The 24,392-nt window shown below is 35.2% G+C and overlaps 1 protein-coding gene across 1 annotated transcript; it reads right to left on the bottom strand.

The window, feature by feature from the left end:
- Nucleotides 1–2,091: 2,091 nt before the first annotated feature.
- Nucleotides 2,092–3,680, bottom strand: LOC130936620 (protein XRI1-like). Its single transcript, XM_057866714.1, has 5 exons — nt 3,534–3,680; nt 3,328–3,446; nt 3,165–3,243; nt 2,957–3,097; nt 2,092–2,827 (listed from the first exon to the last, which is right to left on the bottom strand). The coding sequence occupies exons 1-5, from the start codon at nt 3,574–3,576 to the stop codon at nt 2,556–2,558; spliced, it is 654 nt and encodes a 217-aa protein (XP_057722697.1). The 5' UTR covers nt 3,577–3,680; the 3' UTR covers nt 2,092–2,555.
- Between the last annotated feature and the right edge of the window lie 20,712 nt (nt 3,681–24,392).

Genomic DNA, 24,392 nt, shown 5'->3' with positions numbered 1-24,392 from the left:
GAAAAAAAGGAAAACAAAATTTATAAAATTGTCAGTGTCCATTTTTCCAAATCCCGTGTCTATCATTGTCCTTCGTGAAAGAGTGGACACAAAAATATAAAAAACTGTCTCGCATACAATATGTCCATTGTCCATGTCTCTGCTTTCAAACACCTTTTAAACAAGTGTTGTCCATGTCTCCGTGTCCTGCCCCCGAAAACAAATGCTACCTAAGAGTTTAATTTTCACCATGTAAAATATTTTATATAGTTATCTAATTTTTGAATAATTATTTATGTGGTTAATATAAAAATAATAAATTTTGTTAATAATTTTTTAATATCTCTTAGATGAGTATCAAGAGATTATGTCATTTGAGCTCTAATTTATTGACCGTAAATTTATTTTATATTACAGTGTATTAAAATTAAATTTTAATTATAATACAATAATATTATTAATACATTAAATATTATTTACATTAGTATAAAAATATAATTATTATTAATCAATTATGTATTTCAATTATTATCAACTAACAACAAAAAAAATTTTATTAGTTGTTAAAAAAATAATAATATCAAAATAATATCTACTATATATATATATCGAAATTGTTACAACTATATCAATTATTGTTAATCTAAAGTATAATGCTATCAATGATATTATTTTGGCACTAGTATTTTTTTTTAATATACAATATCCATTTTTTAGTGTGTGTGTGTGTTTTATTATGGATCATGGGCTTAGCCAAATGGGCTACTTTGAAATGAGATGGGCTACTTCTTTACATTCATTTATGACAAATGAGCTGCAGCCTGCGACACAGGTTTTGCCTTTGTACGGGTTCCAATGTATTATTGTCAAGTACGATGAGTTTGCAACTAAAGTTTTGATTGAGTGACTAAAAATTATATTGTAAGATGATCAAGTAATAAATAAAATTCTTAGATGTGAGTGTGTAACGTGTGTAAATATGTAACTAATTGATAATTGATTTTAGTATATACTCGGTATATTTGATCTATCTGTATATCCATTAAGACCTATAATTTTTTACTGTGTGGAATAATTAATCTACGTTTTGATAACATTTTTAATATTATTATATATGGTGCGTGGAATGGAAGTGCTTTAACGTATTTGAGTTTGTTTCTGTTTGCTACACCCATTTGATTCAGATGGATAGATATAGAAAGAACAACAGTAGTGTTTTATTTTCTGTACTGAATGAATGTACTTTGCCAAAAGTGGCATTCATTCAGCCTCAGCTTACAGCTTTAAATGAATGTGGTGGTGCATGGTGCATGGTGCAAAACCAATTGTGATTTGTGTCACCAGAAATATATGAGTGATAGTGACTGCTCACCTATAAATATGCAATTGCACTTCAGGATCATGTTTTCTTAGCCCTACACCCTATAACTCTCTGACTACTTCCATAGGATACCTCTCAAAGATTCTCATCATATTACATTCTCACAAATCAAGCCTGCTTAAATTTTAAATGAATGTAATTTAATAGCGCAAGGCCGTAGCAGATAAGTATTACTTAAAAAGAATAAAACACATTTCAAACGTAATATTTATTTTTTTTATTAATAAGAAATTATCTATCTTGTTTAGTTTATTCTGGCGAATCAATCCTGCCAAAGGGTGGAGCGTGCCGTTAGGTATATCTATGTTATAAATATAGTTCTTATAATAGAGTAGTAATGTATTCATACGTCACATTTCAATATCAAAATAAACACCAAATTAGTTCTTATCTATTATTTTGAAAAGCAATGGTTTTGACGGAAAAAAAAAAGGTGACAAAATATGCCATCAACATTCTTTAACTAAGGAAATCTATTCTTGTGCAACTGGAGCTGGTTATGGTACTATTTTCAAACAGCAGTTGAAGAAGTTCAAAGTCAAACTAACTATTTTGTATGCAAAATAATGCTATGATTATGTCTGTATTCAAAAGTAGCTATAGGTTGAAGCTACCGATCATTTGACAAATTATATGAGTATAAGACTTTAGGTACTCACATCTCAACACTCATGCCATAAAATCAAAATGTAAGCATTGATAAAGGTTGAAATTATGGGATATGTTCCACGCTCTAGCAATAATAGCGATTAATTTCTTTTGACAATAAAACCAAAATGTTCCACTTGGTAGAAATTCACAAGTCCAAATCAAATGGCATTTTTCCGATTGTGCTTGTCAATTTCAATTTTATAATATAAATTAATGTTGTTCTTGGGCCTGTGAGCGACCACATTACCTAATTATTTGGCTGATCTAAAGTCTAAAAAGCAAAATATAATGTAGCCAATAATAGTATAGTGTATAGTTCCCTATTCTAACCTGTACAATGTTTCCCTTAGACCAATTCAAGAGTCATTGGCAGAGCCAGAGCAGCATTATTATTCTTATCATATCAATATAACAACTCACCATTCAAAATTTCAAATTTAACCTTATAATGCAACACAATACGTACACCTCTACCAAACAACATTTTACTATGAAGGTATATGATAATAACTGTAAGTAATATACAAAATCCTAATTGGAATTTTCAACCCTTGGTTCTGATAATGGTAATGGAGCCTCTACCCTGGGTGTGAATCCTAGTAAGTGCTGTAACAACTTTTCCTGAAATGCCATAACCACTACGAGCTGAAATGCATGCATATGGATGAGTGCTTGATAAGTTAGCAACAGGATGTGGAATTGGCTTTGATGGACTCATTAGCATTTGGTTGTTTATGTCTTTCAGTGTTGTTTCCCCTTCTACTCCTCCTGCCTTTACTAGCTCAAATGGGTATGCTATTTTCTTCCAATGACCCTCTTTGATGGATACATATCACATGAAACAAAAAATAATAAGGGTAACAAGATTAGACCACTAAGACTTAACTAATAGCTTGGAAACCAAAGCAAGAAAGAAAGTTTGCACTAGTGTGAAAGGTTTGGTACTTGAATTTGAAGCTGAAGCATTATTTGCATCTGATTCTCTAGGTGAAAAGCTCCTCTGAGCAGGTTCATTTTGTAAAGATGCTGGTGATGATGATGGCAGGTTCCTATTGCTGAATTCTTTACTCTCTTTGTGGAAATTACCTGCAGTGTTTCATGGATAAGTATATGTTTCAGTTACAATTACAATGACTAATACCAAAGTTCATACCATGAAGGATTTGTGGTGTTGTGGATGAACAAAATGTTGGAAATAGATGTTCCTCATCAACCAAATAATGGTCCATCATCTGTCATAATTGAATGAATTAGAGAATGGAGAAAACAACAAAGGCATGCATATATATAGTTATAGTCACTAAATAAGTTATAACCTTTTGATTTTGGGAGTAGGATGGTAAATTGTTGTGGTTGCACCAAATTCCCCAGCCTGCAATAGCATCTTCAAGGTACCCACTTGATGTATCTGATGAAAACCATGAATCAGCTTCAGCTGCACCAAACAACAACATAATAAGCAAAATTTACATCACAAATTAGAAAAGAAACATGTATCATCATGTATGTAATTATGTCATACCAAGAGAGAGATCTGAGTGAGTTACTCCAATGTCCAATTCCATGGAATTGAGGGCAATGCAGTGACAAGTCACAAGTGACAAGTGAGAACAGAGCACAGGAAATTAATATGTGGTATATAATATATAAGTACTAATAAGTAGTGAATGCAGGTTAGTGTAAAACATTCATATATGTGAACAAAAAGACTACTGTGTTACACTTTAAGCTTTAAGGAAATTAAATTATTGTAATGGGTCCACTTTTATAGCTCTGAAAATACCCACCTACCTAACCTTAACATTAGTCAATGCAAATCAACATAATAAATGGACCACACGAAATAAAGTTTAATTTTTTCGATCACGCAATGTGCTACAATTTTAATTAATTGATTAATTAATTTTTGGTCTGGATTACTTGATACGGAGGAAGCTAGGCCTTTTAATTATAAATTCACAAAAAAATGAAGACAAGCTTTTTGGTCTCCTTCTCTAAATTATTCAGCTTTATGTATGGTGGATGCTAGAACAAGAGAAACAGTGAAACATGATGATAAGACTAAAAAAAGGTACTATCTTAACTTGATCTCAAGGCAACTTTGATGGCAGCATCTTCCTTCTTTAATTCTTTGTCTACTTCATTCCATGTGTTGACTAAACAAACACATGAAGAAGCACCCTATGGATATATATATGTGCCTTCTTTCTTTTCCCTTTTTTCTTTTTCTAAATTTAACTTATCTTCTTTTTTTTTTGGAAATAAAAGGAAAAAAAAAAGAGATGTTATATCCAAATTGAAAACAAGTTAAGCCCCACGCATAAAGCTTGAATTAACAATATTACTAAAGTTATAAATTAATAATACATATTTACTGAATGCCAGCCAACAAAAAAAATATATATTAAAAAGAAAGTATTAAATCATATAAGAAGTTCTTTATTTTGATATAACACCTTTTTTTTTTTTTGTGAAGAATAAGATTCAATACTATACCTGCTAACTGCTATGTACAGATCTTTTTCTCTTTGTTATAAAGATCCAAAGCATGCATTGATTGCAATTTTCTTTTAATTCCTGTTTTTGAAAGACAAGAAGGGTTCAGTAAAACATAAAATAAAGACAAGCCAAGGAAAGAAATGCATGTTACGTTAGTCACCAAATCCTTTGTTTTTTGTGTAGCTCTCATCATTTTGGCCTTATTGTTTTCTTTGATATTTTTGCTTTATTTATTAGTTTAATTTTATAATTTAAGTGGGTAAGGTAGGTGGTTATACTGTTTAGTATTTACTAGTGTAAGAGTAGATCAGAAATGGTGGTTGATTTGCAGTAATATAAATGTATGGGAAATGTGAAAAGAGGAAAAAGTAAAAGAAAAAGAAAAAGAAAAGTAGAGAAAATTAAATGTAACCTGGACTCATTAGACACCGCAAAAAGGAACAAAAGAAATATGCAATAGGAAATATATACTTGATTTCCCTTTTTCTCATCATTCTTTAAATTATCACAAATTTGTATGAACAGGAAAATATGGGCAACTCAAGGGAAAAATTACATAACCCTTGTGTTTACAATATATAGTCAAAATTAAAGTTAATTTTGTAATTGCATCATTGTTTATGCTGCTGCACCAAGCCGTACATCCTTAAAATTTATACTACTACTAGTCTACTACCCCCAAAACTAATAAGTAGAAAGTCTTTTCTTTCTTGGGGTTTTGTGTTAGGCTTTTCTTTAAGGGTTTTTGGTCATGGAAGTTTATATGTTTAGAAAAATATAGGGACCAAAATATTTAAGTCCGAGCAAACGAACAACTAATCTGGGCCCTTACACCAACTTCATGGGCTTATTTTGATGGTACTGAGCTTATAATTAGTAATACTATTCAAGCCCATCTCCAAATAAATCCCCTCCAGATGTATTCTGCAAAAACATAAGGCCCAACAAGTTCTTTGAGACTATGATACTAAAATTTAGAGATATTCATGAAGAATTTTGCTACAAACTTTACAAAAAAAAGTATCAAACTATCAGGTCTTAGATCTTCTCTTAAGAGGAGTATAGAGAACTGACTCGTCTCTCACGATGGAGAGAACTCTTACTCAGTAGGAGAGCTCCTCCGAACACCAGATTCTGAAATTTTTTAAATTATAAAATAAAAAAATTATTATTTTTTCAAACATAATTTTTAGACTTTAATTTTTAGAATACATTTTTTTTTTTTTTACATTTAAACAAGTTCGCCGGATCTCCCACGAACTCTATAAAAATTGGCAAGTTCGCCTAACCCAACGAACTCCCTTTTAAGTTTTTTGAATTCCTCGTTTTTAATTCATTATCATCATCTCCAAATAGTATATAGATCTACAACCATTATATAGGAATACACAAAAATACACGGACAACAAACATGTAAAAAAATTCTTGAAAAAGTCATGTTTGTTGTCCGTGTATTTTTGTGTATTTCTATATACTGTTTGTAGATCTATATACTATTTGGAGATGATGATAATGGATTAAAAACGTGAAATTCAAAAAACTTAAAAGGGAGTTCGCTGGAGGTTAGGCAAACTTGCCAATTTTTATAGATTTCGGCGGAGCCCGATGAATTTGTTTAAATGGCAAAAAAATCGTATTTAGAGAATTAAAGTTCAAAAATTATGTTTGAGAAAATAATAATTTTTTTTATTTTATAATTGAAAAAAGCTTCCTGAAACCTTGACTATCAATCTTTTCTTATCCGAACCATCTTTTTTTCAAACCTTTGTACCTTAACCAAATTCAAACACCTTACCGCAACATCTACTTCCTACATCATTTCATCTCCAACCATTACAGTGTCATTCTCTTTAACCCCTTTATAGCCACAGCTTCACATCTGTTTGTGCTACAAGCTTGTATGGGCAGTAAACACTCATATCGGCTAATCCTTTCTTTTTCAACTTAATCCTTTCCCTCATCCAGCATTTAGAGTGCCGATCATCCTTGGTATCTTCCTCTGCCTTGATAGACACCACATTGTCCTTACCTATCATGTTAAAACAATCAATATTATATATATTATCGCGCTAGCCAATATAGATATAAGTAACTATATGGTCCGGATATATATTAACTAACCTTAAATCCCATATATCCCTGTACTCTAAGCTAAACTCTCCTTTTCCTAAACTATCTCTTATCATGGCTAGACCAAATATGGGCACCGAATCCATAGAAGGCACCACCATCACACTGAACCTGCAACCCAGTCCTGACTTCAAGCCAAATTGCTTCATTTTGATTGGCCGAATCATTACAGACAAAAAATTCAAGTTTAGAACCATCAAAAACTCTATACTTGACATGTGGGGCAATCCCAAATATGTTTCAATATCCAAAGTGAAAAAAAAACAAAGTGCTTATAAGCTATAAGGACAGCAAATTAGGAATGAGATTCCTTAGAAATGACCCATGGAATGTAAGAGAGAATATGATGAACTTTAGAGATGGTTGTACGATGAATCTATTCTTGATGTAAGATATGACCATATAGAGTTCTGGATCCAAGTTCATGGCATACCAGTTGAGCTTCTTAATAAAGAAACGGCAAAAATAATTGGAGAACTCATTGGAATAGTAGAAGAAGTGGAGAATTCTATGAAAGATGGAACCCTTAAAGAAACTATCTACACTGCAGAGCTGCCATCAACATTACTCAACCACTCCAAATAGGATTTTGGCTCAACAGGGACAATAAATCCAAGACCTGAATCAACTTCAAATACGAGAGGCTTTAAGACTGCTTTTGCCTCAAATGCAGTATCATAGGACATGAAAAGAAGTATTGCAGCAAACCAACAGCTATGACATGTTGGGATCCGTCAAAACCTAGATACACCAAAGAGCTAGCGATAGAAAGAGCGAGATCGCTGAACATAGGAGAATAGAAAGAAAAATTGGGAGCAACATCTCAAGGAAAAGTTATTCCAGAGATAAAGGTGTCATCTGGAAAAGTTAGAATGGAAGAAAAGGAGAAAGTTAGCGGCAAAGAGATGGAAGAAATTAGAGAAGTAAGTCCATTGCCATAAGGAAGAGGCTCAGAAGATCGAGAAATATGTATCCTTAACCTTCTGGAAGCAACCTTACAAAGCATAAAAGAAACAAAAGGATAGAGAGCTGATAAGACAAAAGAAGTCATGATAAAGGAGAAAGGAGGAAGAGTTGAAAAGAAATAATAAAAGGAGTCTCTTTTATTACTGGGCCTTCTAACTGGAATAGGCCCAATTACACTCCCACTAATGAAACAAACAAAACAAAAGAGCAAGCCCATCAGGAACTCATCAATCTTCAAGAAGCAAACAAAAAGGGCTCAACCATAGCACACCCATATGGACCACAAGCAATTCCAGCCACTGCCTTAGGAGATCACAAGTCACTATTGACTCCCCAAGAAAGAAATAATCAAGTTGAATATTTGGAAAGCCACAGCCAAGGCCCGTGAAGACAAGGCTCAGAGGATGAAGGAAAAAGGATAGGCATGGACATGAAATGGACTATGAGAAATGAACCAAAAAAGCAAATTAGCGTTGACAACCACAAGGAAAAACATTCCTACAAGAACGAAAAAAGGGCATATTTATTATATTGAGTTGGCATCAGATGGGGGTGCACAGACCCGGCCCGGTTCGAAGGTCCGGCCTGGTCCCGAACACTTTTGGGGCTAATTTGGTGTGATTTCATCGGGTTTAGGGTCGGGTAAGGGTCTCAAAAATAGACCCGGTCATTATTTCGGGTCGGGTCCGGGCCATAGCTCGGGTCACCCGAAGTCGGCCCGATCATCATACACAATTAATATTTTGTGTTATTAGTGATAGATCATGACTGTTCTTATGTGGAATTTAAGTATTGTAAATCTTAATATTTTGTGTTAGTCATTATAAGACTATAAATTAATGTTTTATGTTTAGAATGCATAAGACTTTAGACTAATGCATAATATTGTGCTATTTGTATTGATTTAAATATTTGGTATTATTAGACAATATTAGTATTGATTGTGGTTATGCTTTAATTTTGAAGAAGGTTGGTTCTTGTTATATTTTTCTAAGTGAATTTTACCATGTTAAATAATGGTTGGAGTCTTAGAAATTTGGATATTTTTACATGCTAGCTTACAAGAAGGTATCAACGTAATGTAATGTTAACGGCCCGGTTTTTACCCGGTTTTCACCCGGTATATTTGTGGCCCGAAAGTGTATTGGTTTCATCGGGTCTAGGGCCGGGTTCGGGTCTAATAAATAGACCCGGTGTATATTTCGGGTCGGATCTGGGACACATCAAACCCGGCTTCACCCGGCCCATGTGCACCCCTAACATCAGAGGATGAAAAAGAGAAGTCAAATTCAAGCAATCAAGTCAACAATAATATGAAGATTTGGGAATAAGTCTTGAGCATAGGGATGCAGTACAACCTAAAAATCAAAAGGAAGCGAGAGGAGAGAAGGCATGAATACGGAAAAAGCCAACTGGGATGAGGATCAAATTTTAAGGAACAGCAAAAAAATCAAGAACCTATTAATTCAAGAAGGAGACAACAGGGAAGTGGCAGAACAAGGAACAACAATTACGGCTGAGGAGGCAGGCCTAATCATGCCCCACCCTCAGCCATGATTATCCTAAGTTGGAACTGTCGCGGTGTGGCATCGACTACGACAGCTTCCGAGTTAAACAATCTATGCGTTAAGCACAAGCTAGCCATAGTATACCTTATGAAAACTAGAGCTAAGGAGGAGAAAATTAGAAAAATAGCTAGGAAGCTGCAGTTTAGAAATGGTTTTTATGTAGAACCCCGGGTATATCCAGTAGTCTATGTTTGTTATGGAATGAAAAAGTTGCTATTTCAGTTTACTCTTGGTGTTAGAACTTTATCTTCACCGATATTAGAAGTAATAATGACCCTGATTGAAAATGTTGCTTTGTTTATGGAAATTCAATTTTCAAGAATAGAAGAAGAACTTGGCAAGCTTTAGGTGATTCAACATATATGGTAGGCGAGCCAAGTTGTTTTATCGGTGACTTTAATCACGTCCTAAGTCAAGAAGAAAAAGTTGGCAAGCACCCAAAATTGCTAATTCAACTAGACAAGTTCAAAGAGTGGGTGAACAAGAATAACCTCATGGACATGGATTTGAAAGGAAGCAAGTTCACTTGGTTTAGCAACCCAAGAGACGGTGTGGTAACGAGAGAAAGGATTGATCAAGCGTTGGTTAACTGAGAGTGGAGATAATTGTTCAGTCATGCTAATCTCACAACTCTCCCAGCCATATCTTTGGATCATTGCCCTCTTCTCCTTAACACTAGGCCGACCCAAAAAATTCCAAGACTCTTCAGATATGAAGCCTACTGGGATGACAAAGAGGAATGCAAAGAAGTGATCAAGAAAGGATGGACCAGATGCAATGGCAATGCAGATAAGTGGAATAGCTTAATCAGCAAAACAAGAAATTCCATCAAGACCTTTAAAGAGTGGAATAGAACAAGCTTTAGAAGGGTAGACAAGGAAATCGCAAGGTGGCAAGTCAAGATTCAATCCCTACAAAACTTTTCTCACTCTCCCAACCAGCAAGAACAATTAAAAAAAGCAAAAGAAAAAATCAAGGAGCTATAGAGGCAAGAAGAAAAATATTAGGCGCAAAGGGCTAGAGTTAAATGGTTCAAGTGGGGTGATCACAATACGACTTTTTTCCATGCTTCTACTATACAAAGAAGGGATAGGAACCGTATTGACAAGCTGCGAAACAATAAAGGAAATTGGGTGCACAAAAAAAAAAGATATTCTGAGGCTTATAGAACAACACTATTCGAGGTTATTCACATCTAAAGGAAGTACTAGTCGGCCTGATTGTTTTAAAAGTATTCCCAAGAGAGTGACCGAGACGATGAACAGTGATTTGTTGAAGGAAGTAACAGAAGAAGAGATAAAACAAGCAGCCTTCAGTATGGATGGATCCAGAGCTCCTGGGCCAGGTGGTCTAAGCGGCCAATTTTACCAGAAGCACAAGAACACTATCCAAAATGATGTTTGTGCAGTGGTTAAAACTGTTTTGAAAGAGGGTCATATTCCAAAGGAGATAAATGAAACTCAAATAGTGCTCATTCCTAAAGTTAAACAAGTGAAAACACTGAATCATCTAAGGCCTATAAGCTGCTACAACTATGTATACAAAATTATCATTAGACATTATCATTGTACAAGAAACTCTTCACAGGATCACCAGTACAGGAAAAGAAGCATCTCAGGATTTAACCATTAAGCTGGATATGAATAAAGCATACGAAAGAATGGAATGGAGCCTTATTGAAGAGGTGCTCAAGGCCTTCGGTTTTCACCATGATTGGGTCAAGCTCACCATGGAGTGTATCAAAAGTGTGACATAGAAGTTCAAAGTTAATGAAATTCTATTCAGTGAAATAATCCCTCAGAGAGGGCTCAGACAGGAAGATCCTTTTTCACCTCATTTCTTTATCATTGTTATTGAAGTGTTTACTATTCTTATGGATAAAGCGAGAAGTAGTAATCTAATATCCAAGATGAAGTTAGCCCCGGGTGCTCCTGTCATCACCCACTTATTATTTGTTGATTATTACATCATATTTTCAGGGCCGAAGGAGGAGGAAGTATACCAGCTGGTCCAAGTCCTCAATGAATATACCTCAGTATTCGGGTAAATGATCAACTTGGAGAAATCAGGGATCATCTTTAGAAATCAGATTTCAATTCAAATCAGAGTCAACATAGAGGACATTTTCAATATTCCAGCTTGGGATAAACCAGAAAAGTACGTGGGACTACTAGCACAGTGAAAAAGATAAAAAAGGCGTTAGACTGGATAATGAAAAAAGTGGATGGAAAAATTGAAGGGTCGAAGGAGAGACTATTGAATCAAGCAGGAAAAGAGGTGCTCATAAAGGCAGTCATTCAAGCAATCCCATCGTACGCCATGAGTATATTAAAGTTCCCTAATGACTTCTATAACAAGTTAAATGCGCAAGTGGCTAAATTTTGGTGGAGGAGTCAAGGAAAAGAAAGAGGAGTTCATTGGAAGGCTTGGACAAAGTTATGCATGAGCAAAATACAGGAAGGCTTAGGTTTCAAGGATTTTCCGCATCAAAACACGGCTCAGCTGGCCAAGCAAGCTTGGAGAATTTTAAAAAATATGGATGCCATTTGGATGAGAATTTGCAAAGCCTTGTACTATCCTAACTGTGAATTTTTGGAAGCCTGAAAGAGCAAAACCGTCGGCTCATAATTTTCACAAAAATAGTTCCGTTGCAAGTATAGTTCCAAGCCACTGAGTAATGCTCAAGTCAAAGTTTAGATTGATATTCAAATTACAAAACATAAACCGAGAGTAATTAAACCTCGGGTCGTTCTTCCTCGGGATGCAATTGAAGTGTCACGCTTTCGGTTATGGAGGCAAAAAGGAGTTTTGAAATCAAAGAACGAAAGATTAAAAGAACTAAGAAATAACAGAACTAATGAATGATCAAAATTGGAATAAATGCAATTAAAAAGGGAAATAAGGTCAAAACTAGTGAAAATGCAAGATATGTAATAAAGAGCCTTAACTTGGGAGTGAGAATCCAAGGAATCCTATCATCGCCATAACCACAACTATGGTAATTATGATGAGTCAATCTCGCTTAGTTAACTCCTAACATCGAGGAGTAGGTTAAGCAAGCATAATTGACCTTGATCCGTAAGTCCTAGCTAACTTACCAAATTAATTGGTAAAAAGCTAGCTTCAATGGAAACAAGAGACAATTAACTACCCAAGAATTACCACTAAATGTTAGACATCATGACTTTAGTATCCTAGGAACTCAAATTCCAAGCCAATGTGTGAAAATTTACTCAAAATTACCAAGTGGCATTTTCACAAACACTTGGTGGGCATAAAACCAAAACATAGAAAATTGTAAAGGAAAATAGAAAACTATAACTAACTATTCACAATGTCAACTATAAACAAGCAATCAAGCATATATAAAGCATAAAACATGAAATTCATCAATTAAAACTTCAAGAACTCAAAATTGCAAATATTAATAAAGTACTTGAACCAAAGAGAAAATGAAAACAAGATGATGTAATTAAAGAGAAAATTGAGAGTACTTACAATAAAAGAAGCAAAATCCAAGATCAAACTTGCTATAAAATGCTACAATCAAAATCCTAGGAGAAAATTTTCTATCTACACTACTCCTACTCCTAAGGATGCTTTCTAACTAATAAAAAACTAAGAAAAACCTAATAATCACTAATAATGAGCTCTCCTTTCATATGTGTTGATATCCTCTTCATATAGCACTCCCATTCAGCATCAAGCCTTCCGAAATTGGGCCAAAAGCCCCCAAAAATTGCGGATCACGTGTTTTATTAATGAATTCACGTACAGGGACCTATGCATACGCACAAATGTGTGCATACGCACACTTTGTTGAATGTTCACCTGTGCATACGCACGCTTGCTTGTGCATACGCACACTTGACTGTGTGTATTTTTTCTTATTTTCTTCATGTGTTCTCCTTTGTATATGCTTTCTTCCACTTTTGCTTAGCCAATCTTGCCTAATTGATCTGAAATCACTCACAAAACACATCATGGCATCGAATTGCATAAAAGTTTAATTAAAATCACTAATTCAAGTACAAAAATGCATGTTTTCACATTTAGGATTGATTTAGGGATCCAACACAAAAGTATGCTATTTTAGTGATTAAGTGTGAGGTTATATGATGAAATCCATCCAGATCAAGTCAAAATATCTCATCAAATATGGACTCATCAAAGACTAACCCCATTAAAGAGGATCATGGATATGGAATAGCATTCTTCATGGAAGGAATTGCTAAAGAGTAAAGCCAAATGGAGCATAGGACAAGGAAGAAGAATCAAGGCATGGAGGAATAACTAGATACATGACACAAATAAAGCGCTCGACAAGGGCAACAATAAAGATCTAAGAGTGGGGGATTTGATCTTAAATACAAGAGAATGGGACGTACCAAAGATTTAGAATACCTTTTTCCTAGTCATTGCAGAAAAAATCATTAGAACTTCTATCAGCAGAATAGAAAAATAGGATAACCTAGTTTGTCCGTATAGATAAGATGGCAAATACACTGTCAAAATAGGATATCACATAGCAAAAAAAGAGGAAGAGAAAAAATCTCCAAAAGACAGGCCTTCAACAAGTACAATTATAGAAGATCTTTGGCAAGGAATTTGGAACACGAGAGTACCCCCAAAAATAAAAATGTTCCTTTGGCGGACAACCCACGATATCCTCCCGGTTAAAGCCAATTTGTTAATTTAAAATTAACTAATTGTAACCTATGTCCAGTTTGTTTTCAGGAGGAAAAGACAATGGAACATGCTTTACTTCTTTGCGATTGGACGAAGACGGTATGGTTTGGCTTGCAAGTGCAATGTACACCATCAAAGGAAAGTGTCAGCTTGGTCAGGGTGTGGTTACAAAAGATGTTCAAAGAATGCAATCAAGGAAACAAAACTGAAGTAAGTCAGACTTGGAGCCGGATTGGCATAATTATGTGGGCCATTTGGAAAGCAAGAAATCAAAAAGTTTTTCAGAGTACAGATCCTAATCCAGATACCACTATCAATTATGCAAAAATGCTCGAACTAGATTATTACAATGCAATAGAAAAGAAAGATAAAAGCACTATTGAACCAAACTGAAGGAAGACAATACCTATAATTTGGAGAGCTCCCCCACCAAATAGGCTCAAGCTGAATACAAATGCAGCATTCTCCAAGAAAACTAGAATAGGAACAGGGATAGTAGTGATTAGAGATAGCAATAGAAATCTTAGGGGAGGGACAACAGCAAATATCAAAACTAGCTCTAGCATCATAGCAGAAGCAACAGCCATCAGAGAAGCAATTATCCTAATAGAAAATTTCAACATCGAAAATGTAATTATTGAATCTGATTGCCTATAATTAATTCAAGCACTCAAAAAATGGAGATACCTTATGGGAAGCCGAATCAATAATCTAGAACATAAAATCCATCCAGGAAAGACTCCTAAACTGTGGACTTTCCTGGATTCCTCGACAGGGAAATGTGCTGGCTGTAACGACCCCGATTTTCGAGTATGCGAGATCTTTTCTGAAGGTACGGATTTCTCCAGAAGATCAGTAGAGGGAACACCTTTGATATATCATTAAGCATCTCAATCCTCATTGTCATTATGTCATTTTTAATCTAGAACCTCTTTTGGGGCAAGCTCAACAACGCAATCACGAAGAACCTAGTTTTTGAACCGTATCGGTTAGGAGTTTCAATTCTGGTTTCCATAAATAGTCTCAGTTTGATGAACCAGACTCGATACATGAGAGAAGAGAGATAATAGTATAATATTATCATTATATTAGTACTAGAAGCTTCTTGAATGATATTATAAGGTTACATGGTCTGTTTTAGTTAAAAACAGGAAATCGGTTTTAACAGGGTTCACAGTTTACTGGTGCAGCTTAGCACCAGCACTCTCTGATGACTTTAGCAATGCTAAGGCCTCATCATACATGTTCTATTCTCATAATAAATATGTTACTAGTGTTATTTATACTAGTAGCTCAGAAAATAATTTTTAGAGATATTTTTACAAGTGTTTCGATACATATAATTTTAGTTGTTATACACTTGAGATATTTTAATATTATTTTAACCCACCTCCAAGCTAACCAATCATAACTTACCCTACACCCCCAAGACATTACAAAGCTGGTCATTTACTCCCTTTGGCAGAAAATGAGAAGAGAGAAAAGAGAGAAACTTTCATGACACTTTAATCTTCAAAGCTTGATTTCTGATGAACTAAAACTCAAATCAAAATTTCAATCCGACCAAAATGATCCTCTCTTCTTTCTCTACATAACCATATGACTTATCAAGGCTGGAAATAAGGTTAGATGGCTGTCCCTTTCCCCTTTGAATTCGGTTTTCAAGGAAGCATGCTTAAAACATGTGTTTTCTTAATGTTCTTCCTTAGTTCTCTTGCTTAGCTTGAGGGCCATGAAACGTTAATTTCCAGCAATCATAAGGTGAGAAATCCCTTCCTAACATGCTGAGTGAGATTCGATCAGTTGAGGATTTGTGGATTTAAAGTTGTTCTTGATGTGTTTTAGGAGGAAAAAAGTGCTTTAAGAACACTTCAAAGAGTAACCGGATTTGGAGCAGCAAATCAAGGTAGGATTTGGTAAAATTAATCTTGATTAATTGTGTTTGAGTTGTGTGATTATGATATGGTTTGGTTATGCTTGAAATTGATTGTTTATATGAGTGATTCTTGTTGAAATTTTGGTGAAAATTTGATGAAATTTGATGAAATTCAAGCTATGAACTTGTGTTCTTGTGGCTACTGAAAAAATGAACCCCAACCCTTAAATTGGGGTTGAATTTGTGTTAAAATCAAGTGAAAATATAGGGTTTTGGTGGCTGCAATTTTATTTTGAATTATGGTAAAAATCAGTTGCCGAAAAGATTGAAAAACGGGTAAAAACAGAGAAAGAATCTGAAAAATATATGAAGAACAGAAGATCACTTTGAGTGTGATGAAGAACATTGAAGAACACCTTTAGATCTTAAAAAGGGCAAGGCTGTAATTATTTTGGTGTTTGAGGGGTTTTTTGGTAATTTCTGAAAGTTATGATAGTTAAAGTAGAAATATTAAAAGTTACGGGTGGTAAAAAGTCAATTTTAAAGATTAAAAGTTAAAAAGGGATAATTTTCGAAAATTTAATGATAAAATAATAAATAATAATAAAATATTAAATAATAATATTTAATTAAAAATAATATTTTAATAAAAATAATAAAATAATGCGAAAAATGTAGTTTTTCGTAAAAGTTTTAGAAAGACAACTTTAAGTTTAGAATCTCATAATTACCTTCATAAAATACTTAGAGAGTGGTAATAGCATGTTAGTGAGGCAAAGATAAAGAAAAGACACAAAAGCTAAAGAAGAAATGAAATCAAAGAAAAAGTCTGTAAAGTTTTAATGACAGAAAAATAGATAGAGGTTAGTGAACGAACTAGGGCAACATAGTTAGTCTTTGAGTTGTGACTAGGGTTAGGTATTATATGAAAAGTTAAATTGTTTCAGTATAGACTTAATGAACCTATACTTGGGACAGGCTAACTATTCATATCAAAATTTACATAAGCTTTAAATACATACGTTAAGCAGAGAAATCAGAGCAGAGTAGAGAAATATAGAAAACAGAATAACCAGAGTAAATTAAAGAGATAAAGAGAAAAAGAGTAATATAGATACAGAGAACAGAATAACCAGAGCAGAGAAAAAAGATACAGAGAAAAGAGAAATCAGAATAGAGTAAAGAGATATAAAGAGAAGAGTAATATATATATATATATATATATATATATATATATATATATATATATATATATATATATATATATATATATTAGTTTCTTGATGCAACCCAGAGCTTTTGTAGGGAAACTAAGTTACCTACAGCTAGGGGTGCACATGGGGCCGGGTGAAGCCGGGTTCGCCGTGACCCGAACCCGACCCTAAATAATGACCGGGTCTGTTTATGAGACCCTAACCCGGCCCTAGACCCGATGAAATCGTGTTACTTTCGGGCCACACTTAAGCCGGGTCTAGACCGGGTGAAGCCCGGGTCTTGATCAACTTTATCACGACATCACCAAAAATTAGATTCTATATTTTTTGAACCTCTAAATTTTGGAAAATAATTATTCCATAACATTGTAACATTCACATAATAATAATTTAGAATCTAATAATAATAATTTAAAGTTTCATAATAATAATTATGTCAATTACACACTAAACATTCAAAATTCAAAAGACAATTAAAACAAAGTTAACAACCAACACAAAATTAACATAATAATAATAATAATAATTTATAGTGTCATACCAACCAATAACAACAAACTATTAAGTAGCAAACAACTACAGAATAAAATTCATTTGATTGGTAGCTTGCTCTCAAGGTTATGAACTTGATTCTTGTTGTGTGGATGTGTTAGTAACATCTGCAAAACATAAAAATTAGTCTCTTAAGATCATCATATGAATTAAATTAAATAATAAAAAAAAGTAAAGACATCATAAAGTAAATATACCATTAACAATCTTGTCACTACTATCAAATTGATCAATCTCAAGTTCTTCAAATATCTGCTTAGAAGGATACAACCAACTTTGAGTGCAGATTAAAGCTTATGCCATTTTTGGTGACAAAGAGCTACGATAAAGATCAACCACACGCCCACCGGTACTAAAGCATGATTCAGATGCAACAGTTGAAACTGGAATACCAAAGACATCACGGGCTATGGGAGACAGAATTCTATATTTTGATCCATTTAATTTTCACCAAGCCAATATATCAAAATTCTCATCTTCAATGTCCACAGGATCTTCGGCCAAATATTTCTCAACATCAGATTTGCTATCTGCATTAGCTTTTTCCTTCTTTTGTTTTTTCCATAAATTCACTCTATTTGCAGCAACACACCTAGCACTAAACTGACTACTGTCTTTATCATCCAAAACAGCTCTAGAGGAACTGACACCATCATCAAAAACTTTATCATCTACAATTTCTTTTGAATAAAATTTGTACAATGTCTCCAATGTAAATTTCACAAAACTAGTCATACTAGTAGCCACTTCCTTATCATATACATCCTCCAAACACCAAGAAAGATAATCAAGTTTGTATCGAGGATCTAAAACAACGGCAACAAGTATCAAAGGATTAAACTTGTCAACTGGTCCCCAATATTTATCGTATTTAGCCTTCATAGAGCATGCCATAGTTCCCAATAATTCAGAATTGTTGTGGCTCCAAGATGTTAGTTGAAAATTTATAGACGTAATTTCATGAAAGCATTTGTTTGAAGTAACATGTAAAGAAGATGAGAAACACAAAGTAATCTCATTGAAGATTCTCAAAAAATCAATAAATAGCCTAGCATGTTGCCAATCAAGTGCCGTGGGTGGACCAACTTTCTTTTTACCCCCACTATCCTCTCCAAACCATCTAAAAAAATCAGTTTCTTGATCATAAAGTCTATCAAAAGCTTTTTCAAATTTTTCAGCATGTTCCAACATTAGATAGGTGGAATTCCATCTAGTTGGAACATCTAAACAAACAAGACTTTTAGACTCTATCAACTCAGCCTCAATGCATTCTTTAAATTTTTTAATTCTTTGGGGAGAAGATCTAACATACCTAACAGCATTCTGAATGCTTTCAATGGAGGCATGTTGCTCTTTAATTCCTTCATTCACTATCAAGTTGAGAATATGAGCACAACACCTCATTTGCAAATATTTTCCTCCGCACACCAATCCACCCCTTGCAACTAGTTTTCTTTGAAGGTAAGTGATAGCCCCATCATTTGAAGATGCATTGTCTAATGTGATTGTGAAGACCTTTTCAATTCCCCACTCTCTCAAACATGTCTCAATTTCTCTCCCTATTGTTTTTCCCTTGTGGTTCTCAATCAAGCAAAAGTTGAGAATTCTCTTTTGTAGCTTCCATTCGTCATCAACGAAATGTGCAGTTAGGCTCACGTAGCTAAAATTTTGATTTGATGTCCAACAATCTGATGTCAAACAAACTCGAGCACATGACTTTGCCAACCAAGCTTTAAGTTTTTTCTTCTCATCTAAATAAAGCTGAAAGCAATCTCTTGATATTGTCATCCTGGATGGTACAGTGAATCTTGGCTCAAATCGATTAATCATTTTGCGAAACCCAATCCCTTCGACCACGTTAAAAGGGTGTTCATCAAGGATAATAAACTCAGCCATTGCCTTCCTACAATCTTCCACGCTATAGCCATTGACTTTGAAAGTTTTGCCGGCTTCACCTTCTTCACCAACCTTAGGCATATAACCATGAAGTGTCCCATTTTTGCCTGCTTTTGTAAATATCCACTTGTGAGAAATTTTCAAGTGTTTATTCAAAGAATTTGTGCCATGTCTAGTTGGATGACATAGATATACTTTTCGACAATGATTACATTTGGCCTTGTGCTCTCCATTGGTCTCGCTAAATGGAAGCTGTTTAAAATGCGTCCAAACATAAGACTTTTTTCCCTTGCGAGTAGCCTGCTGTCCCTCGTTAGCCTGCTGTACCTCCTTAGCCTGTTGTCCCTCATTAGCCTGCTGTCCCTCATTAGCAGCAACCTCATGCTCTATGTCCATAGCTTTGTTGTCCTCATTACATTGGACTGCAATAAAACTAGGATCTCCTCCTCCCATTTGTGTTTATCTAAACATAAAAAAGATTCATATAACAATATATCTAAAAAAAACTAAACATACTTAAACAACTTATCATAAATTCAATATATCTAAATAAAACTGAGCATACTTAAACAAGTCTTCACTGTTCAGTCTCATCATTTAACAATAACAAATGCAAAAAGAATTAAATGTTTAATTTACTAATCCAAAAAAGAAAAACAAAACAAATAAAAAAGATTCATAAGTATGTTAGTAGTAACCAGTATCCGTGGAATTCATGGTTTCAAAATGGTTTGGCATTTTCTGCATCATTACTTTTATCTCTCTAAATGAACCTTTTTCAGCACAACATCATTGCAATCTTTTAATTTTTGTACCCTATCTGTGCATAAAATCTGTGACCACTCGTACCCTCACAAAAAACAAACAACTTATAAGGCTTTCCAAGATTAGTATTTAGTATTTACTAACATAAAGTGCAGTAGTGCACAAACCAGAAAATTCAACTTTTAAATAACAATCAAATTTTAAGTGGAAGAGATCAATTACAATTATTAGTGGTGCAAATTATAAAACTAAAATTATTGTTCCTACTTCCTACTTCCAAGAATTTGCTAAGGCAGCTAATAATTATAATTGCAAATTATTGTTCCTGCTCCCAATTTCTCTCAATTGTTAATTCCTATCTCTAATCAATAACTTCTTCCTATTTCATCTAACCCGTAACTTTCATCATTGAAGTATTCAAAATACAAACCAGAAAATTAAACACAAAAAAATCAATTTTGTTAGTTTTTCTCAAAATCAAACCAATTATAGCAAGAAAAATATCAACGATTTCATTAGTTCTTTTCAAAAATTAACAAAACAAATAAAATAGGGGAAATATTTACTATTTAGCACTCAATAGGCCAGTAGTTGCAAGAAAAAATGAAAATCAATGATTTTTAGCAAAAACAAATTACCTGCTCTGCGTCTTGCGATGAGCACTGCGTTGGTGAGAACTCTAAGTCTCTGAGAGATGATTAAAGGCAAGTTACTGGTTCGCGCGGTGTTTGACGGTCAGCAGTTGTGGTGGTTGATCAAACTTGGTGGAGAAAGAGGAAGCTCTCCGTTGGCCGTTGGGGGCTTGGGGCTACGGCGCTACGCCTCAGGGGAAGTGGTTTGAGTGAGAGAGACTGATAGAGTGTGTTGTATGCAGTTGTGGTGGTTGATCAAACTTGGTGGAGAAAGAGGAAGCTCTCCGTTGGCCGTTGGAGTCTTGGGGCTACGGCGCTACGCCTCAGGGGAAGTGGTTTGAGTGAGAGAGACTGAGAGAGTGTGTTGTATGCTGTGCAGTGTGCCCTAACCCCTGAATATTGTGGGCTATTGGGCTGTGAAATGTGAAGCCTGAGTCCTGAAGAATGAAATTGTAGACATTAAACATAAAGCCAAGAAACAATAAAACATAGTGTAGTGCATATTTTTTTTATTTTTTCTTACTGCACGCACGGGTCCAACGGGCCGGGGCTGGGTGACCCGAAACTTGGCCCGAACCCGATTTAATAAATAACCGGGGCCATCTATTGAAACCTCGGGTCTGACCAGGCCATAACAAAGCCGGGCCAAGTTAGCCCCGAAGCCACCGGGCCCGGTCCGGGTCTTCGGGCCGAACCGGGTCTTGTGCACCCCTACCTGCAGTAAGCAGAGGCTATTATTATATACACATTTATTTAGGAACGGAAAATCGTATCCGGAAAATCGTGGATTACTCGTGACCGGATAAATGTCGGGATTGCAGGCAACCAACCGACACATGAGCTTATAGCCTGTACTAGGACTAGACATGCATCATTCTTGTCTGCGCATCATTCTCTGTTGCATTCCTTTTTGTGTGTGATCTATTTTTTTATGTTTGTCTGCTTGTATGCTATATCTGTGTTTTATTTTCTTGTATTCTTCTATTTGTGTTCTGCTTTTTATTTTCTCTACTTTCTCTATCTAACTTTATCTTCTGTTTACTGCTTCGTTATATTCTATTATTCGTCTGCTAATCGACACCGAATAAATGAACGTCACTAATAACCCCGACCCTACTAAGAACTCCCCAGTTCTTGCCCATTTCTCTCTCTTCCCCCTTCAGATGGAAACAGGTATGATATTCTATGAAGTTGAAAGACCCATACATTTACGAGGATCCAGTGTACTATGGTTACTACATTTTGAGTGCGGAGCCTCGTATGAGATGTTACGCGTTACGAAACTTTCCCTTCCAACATCCTTTGTATAGGCCGCTTTTTGGTCCTGACGCTCCTTACGACTTTCCCTTATTCTGGCTACACTCTAACGCTCCTGGACATCCTTTGTCTGATGATCACGGACACCTTGTACCAGCTCAACCCTTGAATGAGGCGGCACTTGAGCCTATCATTCGTGACGAGGCCGAGATAGCTGGAAGGTACGTACCTGTGATTCTACCAGATTGAGACTTTTCTCCTGAGCCGATTCCTGACTTTTCACAGCCTGATGAGCCGGCACTATCGGATGACGGGGTAGCTCTTATATACGCGAATGAACCTGTGCTCCCGAATGGTTTTATACATAGTGACAGATGTGCTTCTGGTGGATCTTAGGGTATAGCTGTAGTTGCGGACGAGGAGGAGGAGGATCCTGAGATAGAAATAGAGCAGGATGAGGAGATGGGCGAGTCTCATGACGATCTTCTGAACGGCCACGTGTAGATATAATCTGACAACAGTAGGAGCATTCTTTGATGACACACTAGTCTGACATTGTCTGTTAGTTAGTCTCTCACTTGTGTTAGTATACCCGAGAGCTAGGAACTGTATAGTGGTTAAGCTAGTATGGGCGCCAGCTTAGCGGCTTTTTGTATGGGACAGGCCCTGGGTGTCGTGTATATAGTTGCTATGTAGGTTTGACGAGGATGTAAACTGACTTGATCTTTTGTGAACGCTACATGTTTTGTTATAGTGTACATGATGTGTATTATCAGCTGTGTTCTATGTTTTTTTATGCTTCCTTTTTATTTCTCTCAGTGTATGCTTGTTTATTTTACCTTATCATCCGCAACGATATAAAAAAAAGTTACTCGTAAAATTGGCAATGTTCTAACAAGGAACAGGCTCATATATTAAGTAATAGTTAATAATTAAGAAGGACAAGTCGTTAACCTTTGGCTTCTTGTATGATAATGGTATATTAGGAGTTGGGTCGTTACATTGGCACATACCTTGATATCTCTGAAATCACAAAATCAACTAGCCAACTACTAGTCATCTTGTCAATCCAAGCAAATTACAGAATTAATCAGAAAGGAGAAGCTGGGCTTACCTTTTTTTTCTCAAAACCGTCGCATATGACTCACTTAGCGAGGTAACAGCATCGTCACTTCACTGAACCAGGTTGCTGGAGTAACCCATTATTGAAGAATCGTTAGAAGCCATTGAAGCTGCTCAAATTTAACCAATTTTTCTTCGGGGCTTCAACGTTGTGTTTGTCTAAGCATGTTAGTATTTTGGTTGCTGGCTCAGGCTCAGACCGTCTATTCTATCTTGCCTTGCTTCGCCGCTCTGACCGCTGTGCTCCTCCAGCATCGAACTCGTCTTCCGTGTTGGCATCTTATGTTGGGCATGATATTCACGAACTAAGAACAAGGAATTTCAATGCCTTGCTAACTACAGTGAAGGAAAGAGAGATTTAGTTGGAGTTACAGTAGGTTGTGGGTTGTGGGTTCATTATTTCTGGACTTAGGTTTGGTTCGGGTCGATTTTTTTCGAGCTGGACACGTAAAAAAAAAAAAACTATCATCAGTATTTAGAAAATTTTGGGATCAATTTATAAATTAAAAAAAAAAAGTCAAATAATTTTTTTACGAATTTCAGGGATGAATTTATAATTTTTTTCAAAAATTGTAACACTTCTAGATGGTAGATGCTGGCCACATAGGAGGTCCTACATGAAGTGTGGGATCCAAACATTACAAGGTACGATCATTGAAAAGTGAAAACAACGCCTAATGCCAAAACTTACTACTGCAACCATCACCAAACTGTGGGACACATCCCTTATTACTTTCTCCACTCTTCTCAAGGTGCAAGCAAGTGCTTCCCAACCAAGGTGCTTCAAAACATCTATGCATGTGGATCAGAGAATGCGAGTAAGACCGAGTCAATTATGGATTGGTAGGTTTTATGGATGTAGGTGTGAGTCACAATGAGACTTCAGATTCAGAAGCAACGTAACCATATAATATTTTCAATGCCCTATTTGGTAAAGAATAGCGATCCAAAATCTTCGGCTATATAGGACATGTCATAATAATGATATCGACAGCTAGAAAAATTGTGTTCGGTTCCGCTACGTTACCAACAGCATATCTGCCAACTTCTGCCAACTCTTATTTATAATTGTGTTTCATAGAAGTGTGTTTGTAGATGTGTCTAATAAAAATGTCTTTTTTATAACTGTGTTTAGTAGAAATGTCTTTATAGATATATTTTCTGAATGTGTCTCTTTATATATGTATTTAAAATATATTAATTATTAGACACATC

Source organism: Arachis stenosperma, chromosome 6 (genome assembly GCF_014773155.1).
Source record: "Arachis stenosperma cultivar V10309 chromosome 6, arast.V10309.gnm1.PFL2, whole genome shotgun sequence".
NCBI lineage: Eukaryota > Viridiplantae > Streptophyta > Magnoliopsida > Fabales > Fabaceae > Arachis > Arachis stenosperma.
Note: the sequence above shows the minus strand (reverse complement) of the source record. Positions and strands in the feature narration are given on the sequence as shown.